Source organism: Bacillus rossius, chromosome 1, assembly GCF_032445375.1.
Source record: "Bacillus rossius redtenbacheri isolate Brsri chromosome 1, Brsri_v3, whole genome shotgun sequence".
NCBI lineage: Eukaryota > Metazoa > Arthropoda > Insecta > Phasmatodea > Bacillidae > Bacillus > Bacillus rossius.
The window spans coordinates 142963352-142981513 of NC_086330.1; the positions used below are offsets into that span (position 1 = coordinate 142963352).

Genomic DNA, 18162 nt, shown 5'->3' on the forward strand with positions numbered 1-18162 from the left:
TTGTTGCAGCTGCAACTCCCACAGCATAAATTGGAAACCAGACTTGGGACGGACGTGGATGAAGCAAGGCTAGTGGAAGCCTTCTTGGCCCTGGGCTTTGAAATCAGTGAAGTGGGCCAAAATCTCACGCACACACAAATAATCGATACAGTGTATTTGACTGCAAAGAAGTTTCGCAAGGAACATTCGTGTTTAGCAGTTTGTATCTTATCACATGGAAAGAAGGGTGAGTATTGGGGATGTTTTCAATATGTATATACATAGTAATTTTCTGTTTTTTGTGTTATTTGAATACAGTAGGTCTCAATTAACCGAGCCCTGATCTACCGATGTTCCGTTTTATCCGAAACAACCTAAAGTGCCATTCTTGGCAAAGACTGTTGAAACATTCGTAGAAAGTTCTATAACTATTGTCAAAAGTCTTAATAAAATCAGCCTCAATGATGCAATTTACTGGATAAGCGAATCATGAGGGGACGTGAAATAATTTACATTGAATAAAAGCCAGAAAAATGTTATTCTGAAAATAAAACCCCTAGGCCATTTGAAAACCATGACGATTTATGAATTATATTTGTGTTAGCCAAGATTTTGCTAATAGGAGGTTGCCGCAGTCGATATTAACTTGATTAATCGAGACTCTACTGTTATAGTGTAATTTTGTATTTTGCAGTGGAACCAAGACTTGGGACTGGGTTTTCATTGACGTCGATCGGGGCTACGCCCCCTAGAGCCCGATATGTTACCTTCCTCCTACCCCTCTCTCTTCGGTCCTGTCCATTCGAATCTCCCGCAGCCCACGTATGCGTATGTGCGTGTGTGAACGCCTGATAAGAGGCGGAGTCGAGCCAGTGCCTCGTTCCCTCCTAGTTTCTACTTAATTATCATTATTGTATTTCTTTAATTATCCCTAGTGTTGTGTATGTAAGTTTCAGGGCATAGTACTTTATTTCATTTGTTTTCCTTTCGGCAGAAATGCTAACGGGCTGCTACAGACTCAGACTTGTCGAAGGCCATCCAGTTACTGTAACTTTATTTAATTCTTTCTTGTTTAACTTAATTATTACGTGGTTGCGGTTCATGAACCGCCAGGGTAAAATGTAAAAGGGTGTTTGGTGTTTTAATTGGGTTTATTAAATATGCCCTGGCACGATATGGTTCGGAATAATGGTACTATCCGTCTTGGTGCGCAACACCATTGTCCTGCCACCCCGGCGGCCATTGCTCGCCCTAGTCGCTTCGCATCACCACCCGAGGTAGGACGCTCTCTGCACCCGAGGACTTCAACTTCACTATACTGACCTGGTAATTCTGTTTTGTGTACCTAATTCTTCTTAATTGTTTTCGTTGTCCTCAGAGCCTACCTCGGGGGTCGGCTGTTTCATTAATTACCTGGTAATCCGTAAGGAATTCAGAAATCACTACGAACGTAAAGTCCGACCACGTGGTGGCCGGACAGCCCATAAACCGATCGCGCCGCAAGGCTTTTAAACAGTTTCAACCTATTTTAAGATCTCTATGTAACGCGCTGAAGCGGGAATTGTACCGTGTAGTCTGTTATAAATCACAGCGTTATCGAACTTGTTTGTTTTCGTTTGACCACGTGTGCACTCCAAGTTGGCGTGTGGGATGCCTTAACAGCCCACGACGTTAATACATAGCGTGCCTATCACTGAGAGCGGGCCCATGTCAATTATTCTGTAGGCAGTGTACGGGGGTCGAGCCATGTCCCCACACGGGCGACGTCACTCCCAGAGTTAAGAGTCTCATCCGGGTCCGTGCCCCCTAGACACGGTGCCGCCCTTCTTAGTTAACGTCTCTCTAACACCCCGACAACCTCTGGTGACATCACATTGAACACCATGGGAGAATTTGCACTAGAAGTTTATAACGAAATGTAGTCAAGTTTAAAATTCATAACATTTGAGGTTTATAAGGTATATTCACAGAGCAAATGTTTGAACATGTAAAATTATGGTCATGGCTTTTATATATGATACGAGATTCACATTCTGGGCTTGAATTCTAGCAATGGTTTTTTTAACTAACTTTAATTTAACACAGACTTTAATTAACTTTTGTGTTGTTCTGTAAACCATACTCTTAGTCTTTGGCTTACTTAACCTGACTATACGTAATATATCATGGTGTTTCTTATTTATTATCCAAGCAATTTAGGATAAAATAAATGTTATTACTTTTTTGATCAGGGGACACATTTTCGAAGTGGTCTTAGGAATTTAAAGATAATATTTGCATTTGATAATGTTCAAGGCATGTCATAGTCATGAGAACTTATTTATTTAAGCTCTTTTAACTATGAGTTCTGTTGGTTAATTTATAAAATATTTTGTGATACATGTTTTAAAATAAAAATGGAGTTAAATATATACAAAAAAATGAGTAACTATTTTTTTGTCAAACTGGTCTTAAAAATTAAAATACCAGCCTAGTTTTCCTCATTATGTTTTCCTACAAGTGCTATCAAGGAAAATTAAGAAATGACTAAAAACGTGTTGGGCAAAGTATTTAAAAGGAAAGTCAGAAATTAGATGATAAAGGAAACTTTGAGTATCATGTTTTCATTATAACCTGTGGGTTGATAGTGTCTCAGTATTTCAATTTCATACAGCACTTATTATCTCGTAAAGAACTTTTTCCTTCCACTTTGACCACAAATTTAGTTTTTTATATTTGTTCCTTTTGAAATACTTTCCTTCGCTCCTAACTTTTGGGTCATAAAAATGAATGACAAACAGCTTATGCACAGTTGTGAATGAAGAGGGCGGGGGGATAGGGAGATATATCTCCCCCCTGAAATTTATAAAAATTTATAAAAATCTATCATTCCCACCATCAAAAGGAAATAGAAAGCAAATCGGGGGTTAAGTGGTTCTTGTCCACTCTCCCCATGAAACGTAATTCTGCTTGTATGCTCATGTATATGTAATTTTTTGTATACAACCTATGGGTTCATTGCTTATTCTTTGTGTTTTATTTTTTTTTAGATGGAGTCTATGGGAGCAACTCCATTGCAGTGCAAATAAATGAAATTGAAGATTTGGTATCCGGAAGAATAAATCCCTACTTGTTGGGAAAACCAAAAATCATTATAATACAAGCATGTCAAGGAAGCAGCTTACAGAGTGGTGGGTATATGGAAATGAACTGTGTTTCTGATATGGCCAGGGTAGGGTTGAACCTTAATTTGTATCCAGTGATATTTACTTAAAAACAGATTATTATCTTAATGAATTCCTGTTTTGAAAAGATGTGTTTATAAAATTCTTAAAAAAAATTTAGTGCCTTTATGCAATTGCTGGAGGTTTTCTGGAGAGACTTTTATTGTATAATGTAGCTTTCTAAGTATGGCAATTTTTGTTGTTGACAAATTCATTCACTATTTGATATTCAAATTATAAAGTAGCTAAGTTGAGATAAAAAGCAGCTTACAATGTGCAAATATTCTGCAGTGCCTGGTGGCTATTTATAAATGATTAAAACTCAATTTGTTCAAATTTATGAAGGGATGTTGTTTTCTTTTCTTTTGGTACTTGTACATACTGCAAAGATTATAAGTCCTATATATTATTACTTGGTGTGTGATGTAGCATTTAGCTTTAAAAGTCATATAGATGCAAATACAAAAGATCACTGCTATATTGAAACTTTTTTTATTCTAAAATGTGTGTCTCTGTCCATCAGTGTATGTGGAAAGCTGTATTGAAGAGGATGGCTTGCCTCGGTCTGCCACTGTTCGTGCCGAAGATCGAACAAGGTCGGTACTCAGCGACCAAATAAAGTTCTGGTCGACAGTGCCTGGCTTTGCATCATTTCGCCATCCACAAAATGGTGTGTATTTAAGTTGAAAGATTAATTTATTGCAATCCTTACTGCTCAGTTTTGTATGCCATGTTGTTTATTTTGTTTTCTTGTCATTAATGTTATATAAGGGCATTTTAAGTAATATTTTATGATATATATTATGATAGCTCTTTCATTTTTTGTTTTGTCACACATTTTGTCTCGAGATATTCACTGAATGTTATAACAATCCAGACTACTACCGTCCCCATTTGTTAAATAAATTAATTAACAAGTTATTATTGAGTCTCATGATGTTCTATACATTGGTTAGGTTTTCCTATATCATTTAAATAACAGTTTTTAACTGTTAAATAATATTTTTTTTTTATTCCTTTTAAGAAGTATGACTCTGTTTGCCATATGTTTTATAATCATAATTTACATTGTTTCATGCTTTTAAGGTGTTCTGATGATTTTCTTACTTTATAGTGAATAAGCCCCCAGGCTTTATTGTTACCTTTTTGTCTGTGTGTCTACGTTTTTATGTTCCTTCACGTATTGAAGTATGGCTTGTTTTGCTTTGTTTCTTAAATGAGAGTGGTAATGTAGTTTTCCTTTGTACTTTTTTTTTGTTCGCCACAATTTGTTGTTTAAATAAGTTTATGCAATTGTTGGTCGGTTGCATGAGAATAAGAGAGAGAGACAGAGGTTAGAGGTCAAAGGTCAGAGGTCAGAGTGTGAGAAAGGACTATAAGAGTGCATCTGAGTGCTGTTGCTATGTGCCAGTATTGGCTGGCATTTTTTTCAAGGGATTTTTGTGATTGGTTGAAAGTGATGTCAGTAGTTTTCGTGATATTTTGTTGATGTAATCTCAATCAAGAAAGCCTCACTGCAAGGTGCAGGAAATTGTATAGGTACTGCTATGGTTTTGTAAGAGTTGTGCTGTGATTGGCTGCGTAGCCTCTTTCATCTGTCATTATTGTGTCGGGAGGTGACTAAAAAAAAAATTAATGGTTTAAAGACTGTATTTTGCAGCTGTGGTCTGGGCGCTGCCTGATATAATCAACCTTTTTGTTTTTGGAACTTTTAACTATAATTTTTTGGCCAATGTTGCAAGTGTTTAGCCCACAACAAGGATCGATTGAACTTCGTCGTTTTTCCGATAACGTATTCCTTCATCTTGTACCGTGAGTTCATGTGCAACCTGGGACTTAATTTCAAACTATCTTAGGTTATGTGCAACCTATTTGTAAATTCTTCATGCACTGGTTCTCGTGGTCTGGAAATGGCCGCTGTGATGACTTGTAAATATTCGTAAAATGCTAACAGAAAACATTTAATATCAGTTTATGTCCAAGAGACATTATTTCAGTAAATGAATTGTCGACAGTAACATTTGTTTGGAACTAACATGATTTTTCAGCGCCCAATTAATTTCTGCAAGTGTTAATGAAACATGCATGTCCACTCCTAGGCCAATCCATTGCTAGCCGGGTGGTCTGGGGTGCGACAATGTTATTTGCTAGCTGAAAAATTTCACACAAGTAATCATTATTATGAATGCTTGAATGACTTTTTACAGCTATTGAATAACTTTTAGTTAATATCTGGTGAAAAAATTTGTTACGAAATATGATAAATTTATGAGAATAACCTTTAAAGCCAGCCCCACACGATACCCATTTCCTTGGCAGTTTTCATATTTGCTGTTAGCGCACCTGCTCTCGTGTAGGGGTAACATTCCAGCACCCTTCAATGGGGTCTGGCTCTGGGTATAGAAGTTTTCATACCTGAAGTCTCAGCAAAAACTGTTATAGAACATAATGGTATACCAAATGAAAATTTATGATGGTAAAACTACCCTAGAATATATTTGGTAAACTAAAATAATCATAAAAATAAGTAATCTCAAGTTAAAAAAAATAATTAATGATAATTCATTATGCTAGTAATAAGTATTGATCTTCATTTCAAAACATTACAGTCTTGTAGTGCAGTTGTGATGATTGAGGGGTAATTTTTGATGTTCAAAACCTCATCACTTCAAATTTTTTTTTTTACTTTTATGTAAATAATAGATTACTGGATTATACATATTGTGCTTTAAGAAAATATATATTTATACATTTTGTTTATCTTATTATTGCTCTAATATTATTAATACATGGATCAGTCAGTTTTTTTTATTATTTCAGACTAGGTAGATTTATTTTTGCTTAAGATAAAATAAAATTATAAGTTCAGGAGTAATTTAAACAGAAAATTAATGCTTTATTTAAAACTCCAACGTTTATTAGGAAATTACTGTCTGTAAATTATTAATGAACAAACTAACACTTCATAAAAACCCATACTAGTTAGCATAAATGAAAATGAGAAATGGTTTTCCTTCACTTTAGATTTAAGTTTTTTATGTGAACTATACGGATTTCTTTGTCTCACTGGGTTGCAAAAAAATTATTAGTTAAAATTTTCAAAGTAAGTAGTAAAATAAGTTAGCAATCAATCAAGTAACATTTTTAAAATATGTGAATCAGTAGCATTTTTTTTACTATTACATTGAAATTAGCATAATTAATACTGTGAATTAGCTAGATGAACTGTCTGATTAATGTAATATTATAAATATATCATAAATATACTAGGTACATTAAAGCAAACCCAATTTGCCTTGCAAACCTTTAAATTTTATACTACGTACTAGATTTTGAAACTAACCTATCAATAGAAAATACAATCTTGTTAATTTCAAAATTGTTCTGTATTTTGTTTTTAAATACTAAACCAACTTTGTTATTTTTTTGCAAAAGAAATATAAAAGATAAAATATCAAATATTATTCACCAGATTCATAATTTTTAACATAAACAGCTGCAATTTTCATAATTTTTTTCATTATTTTGTTAAATTTACAACATATTTATCTATCCCTGATATGCTTGTCTTGGTCGGCAGCTGCATTGGCTGGTTTACTGTTAACAATCTAGGTATCGTGTGTATGGAGTTAAGAATTTTTTCTTCTCTTTTGCTATACAATCTTTAATGCACATTTTTATACCCATGGGTATAACAGAGAAGGCATAGCAGAAAATGGGCATCGTGTGGGGTGGGCTTAAGAAATAGTTATAAGAAAATGATATAACTGACATGGGGTGTGATTTCAAGCTTTAATGGTACCTATTGTATTTTTATTGTTCAATGATGACTATTAAAACAGAGCAGCACTCTTTTGTATTTAAAATATTTCCAAATGCTTGCTTTCCACTAATCTTAAAAAATATAAACTGATTTGAATGCAACTGAAAACAAAACTTACAGTAGTTGTTAATTTTACACTTTGTGACGGTGAGTTTTTAACTTCTATTGCATAGTAGCAGCGGTTCCATCTTGTACTAATCTTAGTATCACTGCGCATGCGCCACTATGGGGTGTACAAGAGCATAGTTAACACAATAAACACACACTGTACCATAAACAAGTACATTAAATATTTCACACCCCCTCTCAATTTCAAGTCCTCAGCAAGATTCACCAATAAATTTAGTCTTCTGTAGTCATTACTCATTTGCTATGACTCAAATACTTAAAGTTATCGTAACTTGAAATTGTATTCATAAGTTTGCTAAAGATAAAAAAATTTTATATGTAATCACAGTTTTTTTTAAAATGTATATTTAAAAAAAATGCTCTTATTAAACTAAACCAAGATACTGTCGGCACTGTATGAATTTTTGCTTTCCCATTGGTTTAGTGAAGAAGGTGCTATATTTCTACCAGATTCCACATACTCAATATTAATCATTTGTCTGGCTACTATATCTTTAAGAAAATGATACTTTATGTCAATATGTTTAGATCGTCGTGTGTTCTCATAGTTGCTTGACATGTGAATTGCACCCTGGTTGTCTACTAACAATGAGCCCTGCACTTGCACTCTTGTGTCTTCAACAAACTCTGATAGGAGACCTTTCATAAAAAGAAGTTCAGTTGCTGCCATGCTAAATGATGTATACCTACTCTGCTTCTGCGGTACTTAGAGCCACAATTTGTTGTTTTCTTGAGCACCAAGAAACCGGGTTGCCACAGTGTAATGTTACCATGCCACTGACACTCTTCCTATCCACCTTGTCTCCTGCCCAGTCTGCATCTGTGTAGGTAGTTATTTTTGTGAATTCATCAGGATTTCTCTCGTACACTAATGTCTTGTCCCTTGTTGCCTTCAAATACCGGAGTACCCTTTTCGCAGCGGTCCAGAGGGTTCTGTTTGGCTTATCTAGATATCTGCTAAGGAAAGATGTAGCAAAAACTATATCCGGTCTTGAAGTCTGCGATAGATAAATCAAACTGCCTACAAGTTCTCTATATGGCACATCTATTATAGGCTCTGACTCATCTACATCTATCCTATCTTCCATTGGAGTGTTTCATCCTTTACAATCTTGAAGATTTAATTTAGCCAACATCTTATCAATGAGTTCACCTTGGCTGATTTCTATCTTATCTGTGGATATTTCTATGTCAGTTCCAAGGAAATGCTGTACACTACCCATATCTTTGGTGTTGAATTCCTTTTTCAGTTTCTGAGCAACCTCTTCCATTTTGCATTTCTCTCCAAATAACAGGATATCATCAACCCATATCACAAGCCAAACACCTTCACCCACATACAGGCATACATCGTACTTTGATCTTCTTAGACCGATGTCTTCAGCAAACTCATTGAATCTTTGATTCCAGCACCTAGGTGATTCTCTGAGACCATATAACTGTAATTGAAGCTTCAGTACTGGTTCTCCTTTCACTCCTTCAGGTCTGTGTATGTATATATCCTTATCAAGGGCCCCATTGAGAAAAGCTGTAGGAACATCCATTTGTTTTGTGTCCCACTGTTTTTGCAGTGCACATGACAGGACTAACCTAATGGTGGACAGTTTTGCCACAGGTGCATACACATCATTTGTATTTTCTGTTTGGTAACCTCTGGCCACCAACCTTGCCTTTTTTGTTCCATCCAATTTAGTCGTTAATACCCACTTAGTTTCAATTGGTGTTGTACCATGTGGTGGATTTTTAACTGTTGTCCACGTCTGAAAACGGTCATGTGCTTCCAGTTCCTTCTCAACTGCATTTCTCCAGTCATCACTCCTTTCCACAGCTTCTTTGTAAGACTGAGGCTCACTTCCACTTAGCAAGCAATAATTCATGTAATACAATTCGAAGTTGTCTAGATGTCTTGGTTTTGATATTTTTCTCTTTGGTTTTTTAGCATCTACCTCTTCGTTATCAAAACCATGAAAATCTTCATCTTCATTGGTGCTGTCATCCTTCGATGTCACATCATCACCACTTCTTCATTTTCTATGTTCTCCCTGGACATCTGTTCTCCATCCACACCATCTTTAAAATGTATTCCTTCTTTCGCTTTTTCTGTAACTCTGTCTTCATTATCTAGACTGCTTTCTTTCACATTGTAGGTGGTATTGGTCTCATCAAATGTTACATCTCTGGAGATACAACCTCATCTGTAAGTGGATCCCATATTCGATAACCTCTAGGACTGTAGCCCACCATTCTTCCTGGCCTTGCTCTAGGTTCCAGTTTATCCTGTTTTGGTAGTTTCACCCACCATGCTTTTGCACCAAATACCCTCAATTTATGAAGATCAGTTTTTCCCAAAAATATATCTGCTGGAATACCTTCGTGAAGTGCTGCAGTTTGCGATCTGTTTAACTGCTAGGCTGCTGTCCGAATTGCTTCCCCCCACAATTGTTTGGGTAGATTGGTCTCGACAAACATGGTTCTGACTTTATCCAGTAGTGTCCTATTCAGTCTTTCACATTTCCCATTACTTTGGGGAGAATATGGTGCCGTATACTCAAGTTGTATACCCTTAGTCTTACAAAAGTTTTTCAACTTTTCACTCTTAAACTCACCACCGTTATCACACCTCACACGGTTGGTACAGTTCGCTCCCAACTTAGACTCAAGGTATCTTTCAAAGTCAATCAAATTATCAACAGCTTCAGCTTTGTTTTTTAACAAATAAACCACACAAAAATGTGAATAGTCATCCATGATGGTTTGATAATATTTTTCATCTTTACTGGTTGGGGTGCTTACAGGTCTACCAATATCAGTATGGAGAAATTCACCAATCCTAGTTGACTGTATGGATGAGCTCTGAGGAAAAGAATAATTCACAAATTATCACTTCCTACTATCTCTGCTCTATTTTCAGTGAATATTATCTTTTTTCCAGAATTAACTATTTTATTTACAGACAACAGATTCAGTGTAAGCCCTTGCACAATGAGAGCTTCAATCCTAATCACACGTCCCTTCGTATGTACTCTTAAAGTACCCTTTCTATCTGAAACCATCTCTTCACCATTGGCTACACTAATTTTCACTGAGCTAGCCATTACACTTATATCAGTCATGAATTTCTCAATATCTGGTGTCACAAGATGATCTGTACAGCCCGAATCCAAAATAAATTTAACTCTCCCTTCGTGCACTTCATCATTCATAACCGCACTATTACATGTTGTCGCAATAAACATAACCTCACTCTCATTGTCACACATATAGCTAGACTGACCTCGAAATCCGGAATTATACTGTCTTTGGTAGTGACTCCTTCCCCTTCTTCCTCGATTGGTACCTCTCGTAAATCTCTTGGGACAGTCAGCTACTAAGTGTTGACTGTCTCCACATTCGTAACATCTTCTGATAGGTCTGTTGACATGATGCATTGTTCTTGATGCACCGAAAGATGTTTCTCCTTCTTGTGTTTCTTGCAAACTACATGCGTTTTTCTTTGATGCTCCGAACGATGTTGCTTCATCTTCCTTGTTGTCTTGAACATGACTTGCCTATAGTTCAGCATCCAGTAGCCTTGATTTCACAAATTCAAGTGTAAGGTCAGTATCTAATGCTTCCAAAACAGTCACAAAATTTTTATATTGATTTGGTATGGTTAACAATAAATGACACACGAGATCATCTTCCAGTTTGGAACCCATTGCTTCTAAGTCCCTCACTAAACAATCGAATCTGTTGAAGTGTTCTTGTAGCGATGTGGTACACTTTAATGTCAGCAGTTTCTTGCGCACAAAAAGTTTTGACATTGCACTTTTTCGTTCGAAAACATTCCGCAGTGACGATAACATCTGAAATGCTGTCTTCGCATCTCTCACATAATCAATGTGTCAATCTGTAACACAGTTAACAATTACATTCCTTGCTTTTCGATCCATCTCAATTGCTGTTTCCAACTCCTTACCCTCTTTACTTTTCCACGTCTCATCTTCGACAATTCCCTTGAGTCCTTTTTCCTCCAATAAGGCCAAAACACGAAACTTCCAATTTCTAAAATTTATATCTGTTAATTGAGGAAAGGGACAAACGTTTGTATTCGTCGCCATTAGCACTGTTGTTTTTCTTAGATCTTCGTAAACATCTCCCGACTCACCGCTCGTGTCAATATATATTTTTATCAATCTTCCATTTTCCGATTTTTATTTCCCTTATGCTGACATTCGTAGTCTTGGCCCATAAACTGTTAATTTTACACTTTGTGACGGTGAGTTTTTAACTTCTATTGCATAGTAGCAGAGGTTCCATCTTGTACTAATCTTAGTATCACTGCGCATGCGCCACTATAGGGTGTACAAGAGCACAGTTAACACAATAAACATACTGTACCATAAACAAGTTCATTGAATATTTCACAGTTAGTCATCATGGATGTGTAAGTTATTATGGTAATGGTTTTTGGCAGACGTGCTTCCTTTGATTTGAAAACATATTTGATCTGTAAGCAAATGAATCTGAGAATGGAAAATATAATTTATGTTTTGTCCAAAACATTCCAAAGTTTTTTACTAGAATTTTGGATAGTATTAGTGTAACATGTATTTTTTTTTAGCTCAATTTTTTCTACAGTAATTGTGTTAAGTATTGTTTTTGTGATTTACGTATCAGTTTATAGTTTATCAGTGATTTTGGAACACGGAAACAATTTAATTGTGGTTTTATTAGAGGTGGGTTGTTACAGCTATTTTTGGTATCTGTTTCAACCTGTTACTGATACAGTAATGTACTAGTTTCAAGTAACTGATACTTCTGTATCAGCTACAGCAGTAGGGGTCCCATGAAGCAACAAGGTATCAGCATTCTCGTTACAGGTTACACATCCTCCGTGCCGTCATCACCAGCGTAAAAAGGTATCAGATTTCTCTTTCCATGTTCTTCGTAAAAAGGTATCAGTTTTCTCATTCTACATTCTTCGTAGTCGAAAAAAGGTATCGGTGTTCTCTATCCACGCCTTTCGTAATCTGAGTCTTCAATCTTTGCAAGGAGCACGCACTGCGCACTGAGCGTACTCTGATGAGAAGTCTAAGATGTACATTAAGCTCTGTCCCTGCCCGAACACGCCCGAATATTCACCTTCGGCCAACCTCGAGATTTGTTTGATTTTTGCGCAGGAAAAATGAATTCAAATATTAAAAGTGGTCGGTTAGGTTAGCTATATTAAAACACTTTAAAACACTATTGACAGTTAGTTAGGTTAGTATAGCTACATAAAAATAAACAGAGAAATATAAATATTTATAAATAAACCCGAGGTTGGCCGAAGGTGAATATTCGGGCGTGTTCGGGCAGGGACAGAACTTGATGTACATCTTAGGCTTCCCCTCCTTCAACGCCTTCCCCTGCGCTTCATCCCCTACATTTTTTCCCTTTTTTATCCCTTATTCGTCGTGCCGCTCCCTCCCCTTTCACAAGCTCCACCCAAGTGACCGTCATCTGCGATCGGGTTCTGCGCACATTAGCCGTGGTGTTGTTCCAGGCGAATTCTAAACATAACTGATACAAAAGGTCTTGATACTTGAATAGTGGTCTCGTTTGCAGTACTTGATACAGACATGTATCAGTTAAAAAGTGGCAGGTTGATACTCTGCAATCCACCTCTAGGTTTTATACATATGGTTTGATTTAGTAACTTTTTAAAATCATCTCTGGAAATATTGCATCTTTTCATAAGTATAAACCTTAAATTCCCTTTTTTTTTTTTTTAAATAAAAAATAACATAACATTTGCATTATGTTGGAATATGATATGAGACTGTCATAAAAAAGTCTTAAATGGGAAAACTACTTAGCTGGGAAAAGGAAAACATTTTTCTCCTTCATATTTTGTTAAAAGTATAATGAATAAATAAAAAAAAAGATTAGGTTTTCTTTTGAGGACTTTGGTTTAAAACTTTAAAACAACAGAAAGGTAAGTTTATTATTGAAAAAAAAATTATTGTATATATGTTTGAATAAAAGTTGTACAACAAATATACAAATTGAGTTTGTGTTTGAAAACGTTTAATGAGAATTTATACATTGAAGACCCATTTTAATTTGGCATGTAATCCCAATTTTAGCTGACACCATATTTCTAACAAATAAGTACATACTAAAAAAAAAAAAAAAGATATTTTGTATCAGCTTGAAATAAATCTAGAACAAAAACTGTGACCCGAAAGTAGGACGGAAATAACATAGCGTACCCAAGAGCATACCCATAGGTAACTATTGTCTCTTTCCAGTGCAAAATTTTCGGCCATGAGCACTCTCCTTATGTTGGTGTGATCTGTTGCCAGCTATATTTCATAAAGCAAAATTGTTTTAGACACAACTTGCATAATGTATTAAAAATTTATTAAAATGTACCTGAACAATTGTATTTTGTAAAGAAAAATTTTGAATTAGAATGTTGGAAATACTTTTTCCTGTTGATTCAATCAAGAGCATCAACTGATGAAATAAATCTTTTATTTCTTAGTAATTGGTTTCAATTGTATTTGTCAACATTTTAAAAAAATTTGATAATAATTTTTTGAGCATAGTATACAATATTATGGAATGCCTTGTTATTAATAGACACAAACTGCTACAAATAGTTTTTCTTGTGAAATAATAATTGGTGTTTAGCATTAAAATTTTTTTTCAGAATGAATATAATTATGATAATACTGTGTAGCATTGCAGTATACATGCATTTTCTACTAATAATATTGTTACTAAGAATGGGTTAGGTTGCCAGTATAGTTTATTCTGAATTTATAATTATTTTATAATCATGTTTCTTCTGTCATCCTTTCAACTTTGTTTTGCTAGTTATATTTACCTAATATTATGTATAATGAGTTTTTTCTATTATTTATTTAAATTTGAATATTGTATTATAATTATATATTACGTTTTTATTAGAATGCAAATATTGCATAATGGTTCTAGAACAAGGGACTGTGTCTGGGGTGATGTGTAGAAAGAGAGAGGCATAAGAGGCCTATAAGTGCGAGTGAGAACGAAACAATGATTCCCCAGTAAGCAGGGTTGGGAAAAAAACAGTTTAAAAAAAAAAAAAAAATCAAAAAACATGTTTTTTTATTGTTTTAAACTGTTTTATTTTGTTTTAAACAGTTTGCCATGTTTTAAAGAGTTTTTTAAGTTTAAACTTTTTTTTGTTTTTAATATTAATTTTAATCAAAACCACCACAATATGTTTTGCACATATGGTTTCAGCAAGTCCCATCAGGGTAAGGTAAATTGCTACACATTTTTGAATATGGAATTCCCTGGCATTTCCCGGTTTTCCCTGACTGTAGCCATTCCGGATAATATTAAGTACAAGGCAAAAAGTTCACCTTTCAAGGAGTACTTATTCAGTCCTGACTTTATGTAAGCTTTTGGACATACGCCATTGCTAAGCACAAGTATGTCTGTAGAAGAAAACTACAAAAAACACTAATGACAAAAAAACAAATAAAGCAAAAAATTGCTGTTGTCAGGATATAAACACCACACAATACTCCACAACAGGAATATGGTCAGCGAAACAAAGAAAAATGGACTAACAGAACGAAAAAAGCCCCACAAATGATGACAGCACAAAAATACTGAAATCAAAACATTCAGCACAACAGTTGAAACGAGACAAAAACACAGCAAAACGAAAAGACGAGACAAATACAATAGTTTTTCAAAAAAGAACGAAAAAAAAACCCACAAATGATGACAGCACAAAAATACTGAAATCAAAAAATTCAGCACAACAGTCAAAATGAGATAAAAACACGACAAACGAAAAGACGAAACAAACATGACAGTTTTCTAAAACAGAAACAAGTGACGTTTTGGGAACTGCAATCTGCTCCTGTCCTCAGCAGAGACGCACATGGTACGAAAACACAGGTGTGTTCAAATTCCTGTTGTGGAGTATTGTGTGGTGTTTATATCCTGACAACAGCAATTTTTTGCTTTATTTGTGTTTTTGTCATTTGTGTTTTTTGTAGTTTTCTTCTACAGACATACTTGTGCTTAGCAATGGCGTATGTCCAAAAGCTTACATCAAGTCATGCACTCCCATTGCACAAATCTTTCAAAGATAATACTTATTCAGTCCTGTAACACTAAAAGAGATTAAACCTCTAGTATGGGGGATGGCTTTGGAGAAAAGTACTCATCATGCAACTCTGCACCTGGCACATCAGTTACACAGTGCAGTAGCTTCGTCAGCTGGTATTGAACGTCTTTTCTCCACATTCGGGTTTGTGCATAGTACTGTAAGGAACCGGCTAGGAACTGAGAAGGCTGCCAAACTTGTAACTGTTTTCCGTGCACTTAACTAACAATAACAAATTTTAATTAGGTTAGATGAACTTAGTGGAACTGGCACCCTAAAAGGTATGACTGGTTTGACCCCAAGCAGTGCTGTTATTTTATGTTTAAGTGAGGAAAGTGTTTCACTTCAAAACTTCTCATCCTAGTCTGGATATTTATCACAATTGGTGACTTACAATGAGACAGTGATGCTTGCGATGAAAATGTCAATATGCAGTTTTCGTTTTCGTAAGAAATAAAACTTTTTTTAAAATACATATAAAAAAACATGTTTAGGACAGAATGTTTTAAACATTGTGTTTTAAACTTGTTTTATTCAGAGTGTATTGTTTTAAACAATTTTGAACATATTGTTTTAAAAATTTTGTTTTAAACGTGCCAACCCTGCCAGTAAGAGAGAGACTGTAACGATATCTCGTCACTGTGTGCAAACTGGAGGAGAACTACTCTCCCACAGGGTTGGAGACAGAAGGAGAGAGTGAATTCCCTGTTTCTATGTGTGAAAATGGTTTTCAGTGTATATGTTCTGTGTTCTGATTGGCTTGTAATTGTTAGTGTGAATGAAGAGTGTATGTGATTGGTCGATGAGGTCATGTGACTGCCCTTCCTGCATGGAGGAACCAGTGCCATGATCTCATCAGTCATCTGTTGATCACTGCACAACGAGGGCGCGTTCGGTGGCTTCTCGCCAAATATGTAGGAGAATTGTGGAATAGAAAATTTTACGTTGGTGGTCAGAGCCATGCTGAGTTTTAAGTTAATCAAACATTTTTATTTTCATTCGGCCATAGAAAGTGTGACCATCTTCGTCGGCATTTTGGCTCGTGGCGACTGTGTTTCGCCAGGTGCGGCCAGGTTTGGGGCCTCACTAGTTGTGTACTTCAAGTAACTTTTTACTGAAGGACTTAATCTACGCTTGTTTTTTTTCTTCTTAATTTTCATCGCCCGAGCAAAAAGCAATTATCGACAATTGGATGGATGAGCTGAATGTGTGAGAAAAATATTGAAAGTAATTGGATTCGGTTGTTTCGTCTTTTGGAAAAAACAAAACAAAAAAAAACCTGTCAAATTAAAAAGAAAGAAAATCTTTTTATTTCATTAAGTGAAGTGTAATAACTGTCAGATACTAAATTGAGGTCTTAAAAATATTAACAAATAGAAAAATTTATAAATTATAATACGTTAATTATAAGTAAAGATAATATACAAAAAAAATTTTTTATTTTAATAAACTGGTTAGAAACTCTCACAACAATGGTTGCCATTTACACCACTGCAATCATAAGTGTGAGAGTAATCTAAGTGTGAGACAGACTGTAGCACTGGCTACATTTTCATACGCATGGACAGATAAAGGTTATAATGTTTGAAAACGTGTTTGAAAGAGAATTTACATATCAGATAACTTTGTATTTCTGTTAATCAAATATGTTAATAGCAATATCCTAACAAATAATAAATTTCAAAAATCAAATTTTTATTTTGCAGAAACAAAAGTTATTGAGCATCTTCTTACAAGGGGAAAAAATAACGTACATCTTATGGGGAAAATGGTGGACATTTGACTGTATTAGACGGGAACATCTTACACAAGTGTTACTACATATATAGTTTATATATGTATTTAATGCAGTCCTGTAAATACATTTTAGAGAGCAAAATAATTAAATAGTGCTGACCTACATAACCATCACATCATAACCATCTCAGTACTCCTTCTAGCCTCGCACAGGGTGCTGACCTCCTAGCCTCGCACAGGGTGGGGCAGTCCGAGCCTCGCACAGGGTGGTGTCGCCCTCCGAGCCTCGACAGTTTGTTGATTGGCAGCATGCACTCATCAGCATTCTTTGAACAATAACTGATGTTACAAAACCACTGGCCAGTTAAATCTATAAATACCGTATTTACTCGCATATAGGTCGCCATCGCAGATAGGTCGCACCCATAATTTGAGGTCTTGAATTTGGTATTTAAGATTCCCCCCATATAGGTCGCACCGGTAATTCATTACCGCGCCGTGCGTGGAGAAAGGTCATTGTACTCGATCAGCTGCTGTTACGGCGTGCCTGCTGGCTCTCTTTGTTCACTGAGCTGCGCATGCGCAGTATAACTCACTCAACGCTCCACCCAGACTTGTGACCTTGCATCAGCAGCCAGCCAATAGATGCGAGCTTAGCGGAAAAAAATATAAGCTCCACCTCCCGTGTACCAGTTTTGTCCAGTTCTAATACCAGTTTATTGGTATACGCACCAGTTTTCTCGGTGCCGTGACATGTTCAAGTTTACGTCCATCTTGATGTCTTGACACCAATAATTAATTAATTACGATCCCCAGAAATAAATTGTTAGTTTACAAAATATGCGTCAACTGTACAATACTTCCGAAATTATAAAATACGTATAAAACAGTTACCAAGACTCCGCTCATTTTATCTTGTGAAGTTTGTCTCGTACCAGTATTTCGGCTAAGTTGTGACATAAATACAGTATCAGAAATTAACAATCAGTCACGTTCATACATTTGTGAGTTTACGTTTATCCCTCGTGCATTTTAGATTGTCTCCTGCTATAATTACTCGGACTTTTACACGCCTAGGCTTAAATTATTACATGTTTAGAAATAAAAGCAACTTTTCATGTTATAAAATATGTATATTTTGCTATTTAAAATGTTCA

General features: G+C 35.5%; 1 protein-coding gene across 2 annotated transcripts in view; it reads left to right on the forward strand.

Moving 5' to 3' along the window:
- The window catches only part of LOC134546241 (caspase-8), a 52553-nt gene that overhangs the window by 15366 nt on the left and 19025 nt on the right, over window positions 1-18162 (forward strand). For both annotated transcript variants that reach the window (XM_063388923.1, XM_063388924.1), the window contains exons 3-5: window positions 10-226; window positions 3009-3149; window positions 3706-3852. In XM_063388923.1, coding sequence (XP_063244993.1) covers window positions 10-226; window positions 3009-3149; window positions 3706-3852 — 505 coding nt within the window. The remainder of the gene's footprint in view (window positions 1-9; window positions 227-3008; window positions 3150-3705; window positions 3853-18162) is intronic.